The sequence below is a fragment of the Pongo abelii genome, chromosome 1, assembly GCF_028885655.2.
Source record: "Pongo abelii isolate AG06213 chromosome 1, NHGRI_mPonAbe1-v2.0_pri, whole genome shotgun sequence".
In the NCBI taxonomy this organism is placed as follows: Eukaryota; Metazoa; Chordata; class Mammalia; order Primates; family Hominidae; genus Pongo; species Pongo abelii.
Window position 1 is genome coordinate 76,533,950 of NC_071985.2, and position 11,380 is coordinate 76,545,329.

At 39.8% G+C, this 11,380-nt stretch overlaps 1 protein-coding gene and 1 long non-coding RNA gene across 6 annotated transcripts in view; one reads left to right on the top strand and one right to left on the bottom strand.

Annotated features, from left to right (window-relative positions):
* SLC9C2 (solute carrier family 9 member C2 (putative)) overlaps positions 1 to 5,434 on the top strand; it is a 111,483-nt gene extending 106,049 nt beyond the window's left edge. The window contains exons 26-27 of the mRNA XM_024239952.3: positions 1,310 to 1,371; positions 3,635 to 5,434. Of these exons, the coding sequence (XP_024095720.2) occupies positions 1,310 to 1,332 (23 nt within the window). The 3' untranslated portion in view covers positions 1,333 to 1,371; positions 3,635 to 5,434. The remainder of the gene's footprint in view (positions 1 to 1,309; positions 1,372 to 3,634) is intronic.
* Positions 1 to 9,944, bottom strand: part of LOC129048791 (uncharacterized) — a 116,825-nt gene extending 106,881 nt beyond the window's left edge. For 2 of the 5 annotated variants that reach the window (XR_008511428.2, XR_008511431.2), the window contains exons 1-3: positions 9,328 to 9,942; positions 5,733 to 5,803; positions 1,662 to 1,813 (exon numbers count right to left, since the gene is read on the bottom strand). This is a non-coding gene — a long non-coding RNA (uncharacterized LOC129048791). Of the gene's footprint in view, positions 1 to 1,661; positions 1,814 to 5,732; positions 5,804 to 9,327 lie in introns of all 5 variants that reach the window. The other 3 variants (XR_008511430.2, XR_008511429.2, XR_008511433.2) reach the window with 3 other exon arrangements.
* Positions 9,945 to 11,380: the final 1,436 nt, after the last annotated feature.

Genomic DNA, 11,380 nt, shown 5'->3' on the forward strand with positions numbered 1-11,380 from the left:
CCTGCCCTCCCAAGCCCAATGACAACATTCTCCCAGCTGCCCCAGCTTGAGGACACACTCTAGGTTTGTAACTCTAACTTGCACCATCCCAGTGTTTACAATTCATGTGATCCATCAGTTTAGATATTATGCAATTCTTAATGGATCGTTGCTTTGGGGGGAGGATTTACATGATTTCAAATTGTGTGCGAAGAGTGAGGTTTTCTCAGTGTCTTATATCTCACTATTTCTCAATTGCATGCTTTTTATAAAATGCAGCCCCACTGTGTGCTGGGTACTGTGCCAAGTGCCAATTGGTGAGTGAGCCAGATAAGGTGTTTGCCTTCATAGGGAGGAGAGATAGATATTCAATAAGTAATTGTGCTTTTCCCTTGGCAGCAATTTGAACCTCAGAGGTTCCTGTGGCTCACCCTCTTCTAGGGTCATATGCAGCACTGTGATTTAGGGAGCCCCCTCTGCTCCTGGGTCACCTGTCCAAGTTGACTAGCACTGAGATGATCATTTCCCCAGCTCACAGTCTCTGAAGGTCTGCCGCTCTGCTGCTTCCAAATCACTCTTGGGGCACAGGAGTCTATGGCAAGGCTGGGAACTCAGGGTCTAGCGTCAGCCCCCTTGGGGCACCCTAAGAAGGGCTATTGAGCCAGAGATCTTAAGCACTGTCAGGGAGCAGGGCACAGGTCCCTAGTGTTCTTGTGCCCACAGGCCCCTTTTCTTGATGAGTTCCTCTGTAATCATTTTTAGATAGAGGGAAACACATCACTTTGTATTCCTCATGGGTTTCAGACAAAAGTCACAAATGGTAGGCATGTGGACTGGATCTTTGACTCCTAATTTAAGAGTCACTTGTTTTCTTTTAAAATTTTAAAATTAGTTGGCAAGTAGAAACAAATGTTTTGCATTTTAAAAATGCAGATTTTGAAGTTTTCATGAAAAAATAAGGTCTGCCAGCACTCAGCCCTCATTCCTGTATGTGGCAACAGATAGGGCTGAGTATCAGTTGGCTTCTATAGAGGGAGCAGATGCTCTGCAGCTTGCCACAGTCCACACTGCTCGCTCTCGCCTTTACCCAGCCCACTTCAACTGTTTACGTGATCTGCCTATTCTCATATGAGTTTGCCAGCCCTTGTATTGGACTTTAGGGAGCCTACTACAAACCTCTGAGGGAAGAAAAACAGGGACATTTGAGAGGGGGAAGGGAAAAGGGAAACTTATAGGGAGAAAGCAAATAGATATTTCAAAATATTTTCTGGTTGCCTTTACTCTTAAATTCCTAATTCACTTTTTCTGTTCAATGCTTGGATTTGGTTAGCCTCAGTCAACACTGGTCTTTGAACAACCAGGAAAGAATATAAACGGAAGACAAAAGATGAGGTAATAAACTTGACACTTTGATTAGATTTTTTTCTTATTGCAAATATTGAACTATACAGCTAAAATAAATTGAGGCAAAATAGCAAATTATAGGTGGTGAGAAAAGACACTCCTAGCTACAACTCATTAATTTGGACAAATTAGAATAAAGCCCATTTGAATTACTTAAAAATTAAAATTACAGAGTATTTTTGAAAGACATAATTTTGCCCCACCCCATTTTTCCCCCCTCACTGATATTTAGGTCAAAGAGTAGGGATCTATGGAATTTGGGGTGAGGAGGGACATACATCATGCACATGTGTAGACACTAGAGTCTAAATATCCATGCTTCTGCCTTTGGAGTGTGGATTCCTGGATGTACAGATTGGTATGCTTGCAGTTTGTGGAGTCACAGACTGATCACAGGCATCTTCCTAGAGTACCAGTTTTACTTGAGGATCTTTTAAAGAAAAAGGTTAACTCATTTAACTGGTAGGTTATTTGAAACATTTTACATTAAAAAACATATTATCGAGTAGGGTGACAAATTTGCATGAATTTTTAAGATAAAACAAGAGACTTCAAAACATTTTGTTGTGGAGAGTCACATAGATATTTGCCCCCACATCTTTTCCTTCTTTCCTCAGTAACCAGGACAAATTTAGAGAAGTTTGAGAAGGCTGGAAGTCACGCCTAGAGTTGAAACGGAACGTGGGCCTGTCATATTGGACCAGGACAGAATAGAGACAATTTTGGTGGTGGTGGGGCAGCCTGCAAGGCTCATGACTCTAGAGGTCTCTATTAGGGCTCCTGTTTGGGCCAGAGCAGACTGCTGGGTGGACTGGAGGAGCAGATGGCTCTGACAGGTTAATAGGGTGCTAGACAAATGCAGAGGTGGGCCAGGTAACAGTGATAGTGCTAAGCACAGGCTTCAAGGACCTTTAGCCTTTTCCCAGCCAGGTGCCAAGTCATCCCAAATAAACAGATTTTTTTTTTTTTTTTTTTTTTTTTTGAGATGGAGTCTCACTGTGTCACATGGGCTGGAGTACAGTGGCACAATCTTGACTCACTGCAACCTTTGCTTCCCGGGTTCAAGCGATTCTCCTGCCACAGCCTCTGGAGTAGCTGGGACTACAGGCAGATGTCACCATGCCCGGCTACTTTTTTGTATTTTTAGTAGTGACAGGGTTTCACCATGTTAGCCAGGATGGTCTCGATCTCCTGACCTCATGATCTGCCTGCCTCGGCCTCCCAAAGTGCTGGGATTACAGGCGTGAGCCACCGTGCCCAGCCATAAACAGCAAGAGAAGTCCCTTGGCCCTTATTATCCCCAACTAGACAGCCACCCTAAGACTCTTCTAATAGCAATGTTGGTCCTGCCACTGTTATTTATGATAATCAAGGTAGTCTGCAGTATATTTGTTGGGGAAAGGAAAGTTGCATTGACCAAATTTATGGTCAATAGTTCCTTTAAACCAGGTAACCTGGTTCTTTTTAGGCAGTCCGCCTAGGGCCTTCCTCTCCTCTCTCTTAAAGGGACCTTATTTCACAAAGGGGATTTAAGAGTCAAATAATTGGTCTGGCGTGGTGGCTCACACCTGTAATCCCAGCACTTTGGGAGGCTGAGGCTGGCAGATCACGAGGTCATGAGATCGAGACCACCCTGGCTAACATGGTGAAACCCCGTCTCTACTGAAAATACAGAAAATTAGCTGGGCGTGGTGGTGGGTGCCTGTAGTTCCGGCTACTCAGGAGGCTGAGGCAGGAGAATGGCATGAACCTGGGAGGCGGAGTTTGTGGTGAGACGAGACCTCACCACTGCACTCCAGCCTGGGCGACAGAGTGAGACTCCGTCTCAAAGGAAAAAAAAAAAAAAAGAGTCAAATAATTGAGTTCCTCATTTGTTACTATCTTGTCCAGCCCCCATTACTTAAAAAGATTCCCATTCCGATTTACAAAAAAAGTTTCCAATAGCCCTGCAATCAGTCATAAAGTTAATTGTAATTCAACTTCTGTAACATTTCTCTTCTTCTTAAACACACCTTTGATAGACTACTCTCATTGAATTAATGTAGTATCTCTTCACAAGATGACAGCGTAGAGATGCACATGTAATTAATTATATGCATCACTCAAAACTCTTCATATGAAGATCTTTTAGGAGGAATGTTTCAGATAATAAAATAGAAATGCTTACATAAGTTTTCTGGTTCCATTTAATAGGTAAGTTTTTCCTGAAATGTTTATAGGCTAATATTTAACTTTTGACTTTCTTTTATAGTTGAAAACTGGATACCATTTTAGAAAAGGGTATTAATGATACAAATATGATGTGTGGAGTCAGGTTAAAGACCAAGCTACTTTCCTCACCCAAATACTAAAGGATTATCTGCAAGGAGTTTACTTAGAAGCTACTGAAACAGGTTACTGCTGCATTTAGTTTATAAGCAATGGATGGACTGCTGTAAAAATTCTTAATTTTAAGTAGTTGCATTATATTTGAGATGTTAAAAAAGTCTTCAGGATAATATAAAAGACACTGAAACATATGTCCTACCAAATGAAACCCTGTTTCCAGCTTAGAACAAATTTTAACATAGTACATTATAAAAAGTGTTGTATAACTGATATGTTACTGTCTAAAGCATAGAACCTGTAATTTTCATTTGTGAAATTGTTATAATTAGTGCCTCCCTAATATTTTCCAGAGTATAGCTATTCTCCCCTTCCCAGTTTGGTAAATATTGAAAAACAGAATTATATTCCACAATCTTAGTAACTTTCAGTAAGTAAGTAATTTTTGCTTTCAGTGAAATTTAGGAGAAATTAATATTCTCATATTGCATAGTACTGTTTGATGTCACCTTTCATTTTATTTTTAAAAATCAAATAAAGTTGAGTTTTATGGTTGTCTGTTTATTATTAGAACCCATATTCCTTTTCATCTCAACAAGACTGAAAGGAATACATAATACTTTAGAAGAAAACCATAATAGTGTTTTAGGAAAGGAGTCAGATCCAGACCCCAAGAGAGGGTTCTTGGATCTCCTGCAAGAAAGAATTCAGGGTGAGTCCCAGTGCAAAGTGAAAGCAAGTTTATTAAGAAAGTAAAGGAATAAAAGAATGGCTACTCCACAGACAGAGCAGCCCCGAGGGCTGCTGGTTGCCTATTTTTATGGTTATTTCTTGATGATATGCTAAACCAGGGGTGGATTATTAATGCCTCTCCTTTTTAGACCATATAGGGTAACCTCCTGACATTGCCATGGCATTTGTACACTGTCATGGTGCTGGTGGGAGTGTAGCAGTGAGGACGACCAGAGGTCAGTCTTGTCACCATTTTGGTTTTGGCTGGCTCCTTTACTGCAACCTGTTTTATCAGCAAGGTCGTTATGACCTGTATTTTGTGCTGACCTCATGACTTAGATTGCTTTATCCGTCTGGGAATGCAGCCCAGTAACTTTCAGCCTCATTTTACCCAGCTCTTATTTAAGATGGAGTTGCTGTGGTTCACATGTCTCTGACATTTCCTCCTCCCTTTTATGAAAGAATCCTTAATCCTGAGGGTTGCAGAGGGATGAGATCCATCTTCTGTAGCTTTTTCAGGTTGAATGGGGTGATGATATTCTTGCCTAACTATAGGGGTCTCTTGCATTCAGGGTAGAGAGGAGCTTAGTAAGAAAGCATCAGTATGGTAAGGTCCATTCATAATTATTGAATTTTGACAAAAGGTGATATCTGGAAGATTTATAAGTGTTTAATTTAAGAAAACATTTTAGGGCCAGGCGTGGCGGCTCACAACTGTAATCCCAACATTTTGGGAGGCCAAGGTGGGTGGATCATGAGATCAGGAGTTTGAGACCAGCCTGGTCAATATGGTGAAACCCCATCCCTACTAATAATACAAAAATTAGCCAGGCGTGGTGGTGTGTGCCTGTAGTTCTAGCTACTCAGGAGGCTGAGGCAGGAGAATCACTTGAACCTGGGAGGCAGAGGTTGCAGTGGGCCGAGATCACGCCACTGCACTCCAGCCTGGGTGACAGAGGGAGACTCCGTCTCAAAAGAAAAAAAAAAAAAGGAAACATTTAGTATGCTTGTTCTGTTTTCCTACACAAAGAGTATAACAGCAATATATTCCACAAGAGTAAAGCAAAATAAGTAAAGTTATATTCTAAATAAACTAAATTAGAAGTAAAGTTATATTCTAAATAAACTAAATTAGAAGAGTATAACAGCAATATATTCCACAAGAGTAAAGCAAAATAAGTAAAGTTATATTCTAAATAAACTAAATTAGAACTGTTGGAGCTAAGCTGGTATGGGGTTAGTTGGTTGTAATGTGCCTAGAATTAGAATACTGATCTAGATTTTTACATTACCCATCCTCTTGTTTTTTTCTGAGCAACAGTCGGAGATTACTGGTTGGTTCATAGGAATAAGCAGGGTTAGCCTAAATTGCAGAAACAGAAACAACTAATGAGACTAGAATTTAATAACAAGTGTACCACAGTTCTTGAAACATAATATTTCTCTCTCCAGTATTCCATTTTTACTAAAGACAAATCATGGTGAGACTGATTTACTTTATTATATATGGCCTGATTATTTGTATAAAGTGCAGCAAGAATAATTATTTTTCACATAGGTTTTTTAATTGGCTTTGATAGAACTCTGTTTTATAAGGAATCTCAGATAAGACTTTTTAAAAGCTGAGTCCAGCCATGGGTTTGTACCCTCTAATACCTATGAGTTGGGTAAATTTCTTTCCTCTTGCAGTCCCAAGATAACTTACTTCTACTTCTACTGGACTTGATAGAAAGTGACATTCTTTACTTACCACAAGTCAGAAACCCTGTACAGGGACTGTGTAGGCAAGGTATGAGGCCAGTTCCCCAAAGGGCTTTTATTGGCTCTACAAGTTAATTTTAATTCCTTAAAGGAAAACACACCATTCCAATGAAAGCCTTGGTAAAATAATCAATTTCTCCAATTGTGCCCTTTTACAAAAGAAAACAGATTCTTACTGTACTTATGCAAATTACTATATTGTCATAAGTTAGGAATACTCGCAACTAGTTTCCAAATTCTGGAGAAATCAGGTAGAGAGAAAAAAATATGCTCCAAATTTTGTTCACAGTAGTATATTTTACTCAATTGCTAAAAGCTGTAAATAGAAAAACTCAAAAGAAAAGTTTCCTTGACTCTGAAAAACAAAACAAAGGATCAGCAGCATTTTAAGCAAAGTTAAAAAGATTAGTTCAGTTTTCTATTGGTTCAGTTAATATAGTTAACACCTGTTCTATTTTATATTCATGAACATTCCAGCTCTTCATGAGAGTTCTAAAAGTTGTTTTCTCTATTCTGATGTTATAATCTCCAAAGTTATCAGAAAAACCTGCATTTAAGAACACCTGTTAGATTTCTATAATTGATTATAAACCACCTTCTAAAGAGGATTAAAACAAGGTAATAATTGTTTGTGGCTGACAAAATGTTTTAGGGCAGCCACAGTCTAAGAAACAATTGACAAGGAAATTTGTTACCTCTGTGACATACAGTGATTTTATGTAACAATTATAATTGTTACTGATAATGTACACTAAGTCATATCAGAATTATAGGAGTTTCCCATAATTTTGGAATATATACCAATAACACATTTATGAAAACACAGCCCAAAGAAAACCAAACACCATTTTATATTTGACAATACTTCCTGTATGACTTTCTCACCAAATAAGCCAAATGTCACTGTTGCATTAGTGCATTATTTATGTCAAACCCTATTCTTAATAAAACCTTATAAATAAATCCATCCAATCTTAGTCAGTTTGACCATAAGGTAAGATTCTCATAAGCCTTTTATAACCCTTTACAAGTTTTTGTTAAAGAGCAGATCATAAGCATGGTTTTGCTCTAAGAAAAACCTATTGTGCTTTTATTCCAATGTTTAATTTATAGAAAAACTGAATAATATCCCTTTAATTTAGCCAATGTCCACACACAGACTCTCTTTTATATATATATATATTTTAAAAACCTTCCACAACTGTTTAAACCTTTAGCTTTATTCTATCTAACTTAAAACAATTCTTTAACCCTTTAGGCAAAAAAAACTACATTCTCATGCCTTTTTATAATCTTTTACCAAAAATATGTTTTACTTTCCTTACACACCTTACATGTAAAAGTGTTTCTTCAATAGTCTCAATTACATGTTACAATGTTAACTTTTAGTGACTTTTACTTTTGGTGAAAGCCCTGGTTAGTAAGCAATTTGAATTGTGTACTAGATGTGGAGCCTAGCCCAGGACACACCAGGCAGAAGTGCAGATAAGGGCTGACTCTCCAGCATAACTAGGGGTGTGGCTAACTCCACATGTTCCCATGCCTTACCTAGCAGTAAAGCAGGCAAGTGGTACAGTAGGAGTCATAGTGGCATTTTATGAAGCATTTAGGAGGCCTAACAACCTTTGAATTGTACGACATTTCTTGCATAAATTCCCTTTCACAAATCTTTTCACAACTTGCACAGACCATCTGAGACATTCTTGGACTTTCTGATTTGTCCTAAACATCCTTCCTTTTAAACAACCAGTCATTTTACTTTAGGACAAGAATTTACCATACAAGATCCTTTTTTATATAAAATCTCTTTTTTAATAATCTTCTTTGTATAGGTAGGGTACATGGCTAATTTCACATGTCCCCAAGCCTTATCTAGAATCTAATGGCTTTAAGGTAGGTAAATTGAACAATTTTTAAAAGTCAAAGAAGCAGTTTGTGACCTTAAAGCATTTAGCAAACTTAATATCTGATCTGCATAATGTAGGCTAAACGTTTTTATCAAAATTTTAAAGCTGTTTTTATTTCCCCAAAATTATTAAAGTTACATGAACTAAAAGGCATTACAGTTTTTATTTTGCTTTCAAGATATTTGATTTGTGTTTATTTTTGTTTAAGCCAAGTAATGAGTTCTTTTATATAAACATTACACACAACACATATATAGCTACACAGAAAGACAGAAGAAGATTATTACAATAGTTGTAAAATTTTTCATTTGCCAATTTTTAAGTTTCTTAATTGGATTACTGGCTTTAGGGTGGAGCCCTTGGAAGAAAAGGGCCAGGAAAGAGGTCTCTGGTGCCTCCTGTTTTTCCCAAGGAGTCCAGGCTGTTAGAGCTTGAACTGATTCTAACCATAGCACTCTTTAATAAAGTCCTTTCAGAATTTCTTATGCCAAATGGCCGATATTTCTGGCTTTTGAACTTTACCAAAGGTAACCTCCTGGGTGGTTAGAGAAAGGAAAATTTAAGACAGTTCATGGAGGAGAATAGAATAGACAAAGTCATGCAGATATTAAACCAGAAACAACTTACTTCCTAGGTGGGGAATTGAACCTAGACTGCAACTGTGAAAGTGCAAAAACCTTTGTTACTGAGCTACAGCACAGGGCAGTCTCCATTTCCTTTCCCAGGAGGAGTTTAGCTAATTTCGAGCTTGCAAAGGCTTTTAACTATTTAATATGATTTCTAGAGCTAACTATGACATGAACCCTAAAATTCCTGTTCCCTGAAGGCGGAGACCAAAAGAAAGCACCGCCACGTGGTTAAAAGGTCAAGCTCCCAAGGACATAAAACAAGGTGGAGACTTCATCCAGTTTTTTTGATTTGTTTGTTTTAGGGATCTGCAGCCAAGTTTGCTACTGACCAGCCTGCTGGGTCTTCTTGAAAAGCAGGCTTACAGGTGTTCTAAGCCCATGTTTTATCCTGAAGTACCCCAAAAAACAGAAAAACAAATTTATACTACAAAATACATCAGCTTAAGACTAGCCCTAGAATTCTTTTTCACATTAATCAAAACTTTACAGAGGAGATAAACACTGTTTTTGTTTGTTTGTTTTTTACCATTCATTTATCCATTTGCACAGAGAGATAGAAGCCAGAAAGCTGACTGGTAAGAAATTCTTACCCTTTTGCTGGCATGCCAGGCTTCTGGCTTCCCTTTCCCTGAGCAGCCCTAGTGATCCGGCTTGTGGCACCATTGCCCTGGGGACCAAGTCGCATCATAAAGGAAAATTATTTTTTTCATTCTGACCAGAGCAAAATATATGTGATAAAACATAGACATTAGCCACTCTGCTTAGCACCCAATATCAAACTGGCGAGGCTTAAATTTGCCCCCAGATGGGCCCTGTCATCTTTAATCCAACCTCTGACTTGGAGTTTCAACATGTGGTCTCTGGGCAAGATGGCTGCCATTAATAACAGAAAAGATAGGAAAGGAAAGGTAGAGCCAGGAGCAGTGGCTCACACCTGTAATCCTAGCACTTTGGGAGGCCGAGGCAGATGGATCACCTGAGGTCAGGAGTTTGAGACCAGCCTGGTTAACATGGTGAAAACCTGTCTCTACTAAAAATACAAAAATTAGCTGGGCATGGTGGCGGGTGCCTGTAATCCCAGCTACTAGGGAGGATGAGGCGGGAGAACCACTTAAACCTGGGAGGCGGAGGTTGCAGTGAGCCGAGATCGCACCACTTCACTCCAGCCTGAGTGAAACAGTGAAACTCCATCTCAAAAAAAAAAAAAAAGTATTGAAGGACAGTATGCCTGTGGCAGGGTGGGGAAGGTGAAGAGCTTAGGGAGGCCAGAGAAACCCACTTATTCCATCCGAGAATGAAAAAGTTCTGGTGGCTGCTTGTCGGTAGCAAACGAGTCTTTTCCAGCAGTCCTATTAGCTCTCAAGTTTCCCCTTTTAGGGAGGAAAAGTTCCCCATATCCCATGATCCTGTACATGCCTAATCCTGTCACCCACAGCTGTCAGCAAAGAGTGCAAGGCAAATTAATACAAAGAGAATAGCAGTTAACATCCCATAGTACCAAACCTGTTCTTAGGGACTTTACTGAGAGGGGCCTCTAACCAACCCCCTAAATCTTAGAAGGGACTCTAACCTTCCTAAGTTGGGCCTGTAACCCAAGGTCAGTCAAACGTCCTTGCCTTTTATTAAGAGGGGCCTTTAACCCACTCAGTCTTAGGAGAGATTCTAACTCCCCTAAGGTGGGCCTCTAACTCAATTCCATTCTTTACCGGGGTACCCCACCACTTACCCCAAGTCACCCAATCAGTGCTGCAGTCTATTTTCCTTGGGTTTTGGGGGGTCTCCTCAGTATTGTCCCTTTTGTGGTTCGTGAGAAAGATGTTACTGGACCCCACCACTTACCCAAAATTAGCCTTTGGGTTGGGGGTTGCTGCAGTACAGTCACTTCCCTTTTCACCAGAAAGATGTTACAGGACCCCACTACTTAGGCAAAGGTAGCCATTGGGTCAGGGTTTCTGCACGACAGTCCCTTTGTGGTTGCCAGAAATATGTTACAGGAAAGGGGTACAGATCCAGACCCCAAGAGAGGGTTCTTGGATCTTGTGCAAGAAAGAATTCAAGGCAAGTTCACAGTGCAAAGTGAAAGCAAGTTTATTAAGAAAGTAAAGAAATAAAAGAATGGTTACTCCATAGACAGAGCAGCCCCGAGGGCTGCTGGTTCCCCATTTTATGGTTAATTCTTGATGATACGCTAAACAGGAGGTAGATTCCCTTTTTAGACCATATAGGGTGACTTCCTGATGTTGCCATGGCATTCGTAAACTGTCATGGCACTGGTGGGAGTGTAGCAGTGAGGACGACCAGAGGTCACTCTCGTTGTCATTTTGCTTTTGGTGGGTTTTGGCTGGCCTACTGCAACCTGTTTCATCAGCAAGGTCTTTATGACCTGTATTTTGTGCTAACCTCCTATCTTATCCTGTGACTCAGGAGGCCTTAACTGTTGGGGAACACAGCCCAGTAGGTTTCAGCCTCATTTTACCCTGCCGAGACCAGCTTGGTTGGGGAGACCCTAACCCAGCAGTGCTAGAGAAATTAAAGACACACACACAGAAATATAGAGGTGTGGAGTGGGAAATCAGGGGTCTCACTGCCTTCAGAGCTGAGAGCCTCGAACAGAGATTTACCCACATATTTATTAACAGCAGG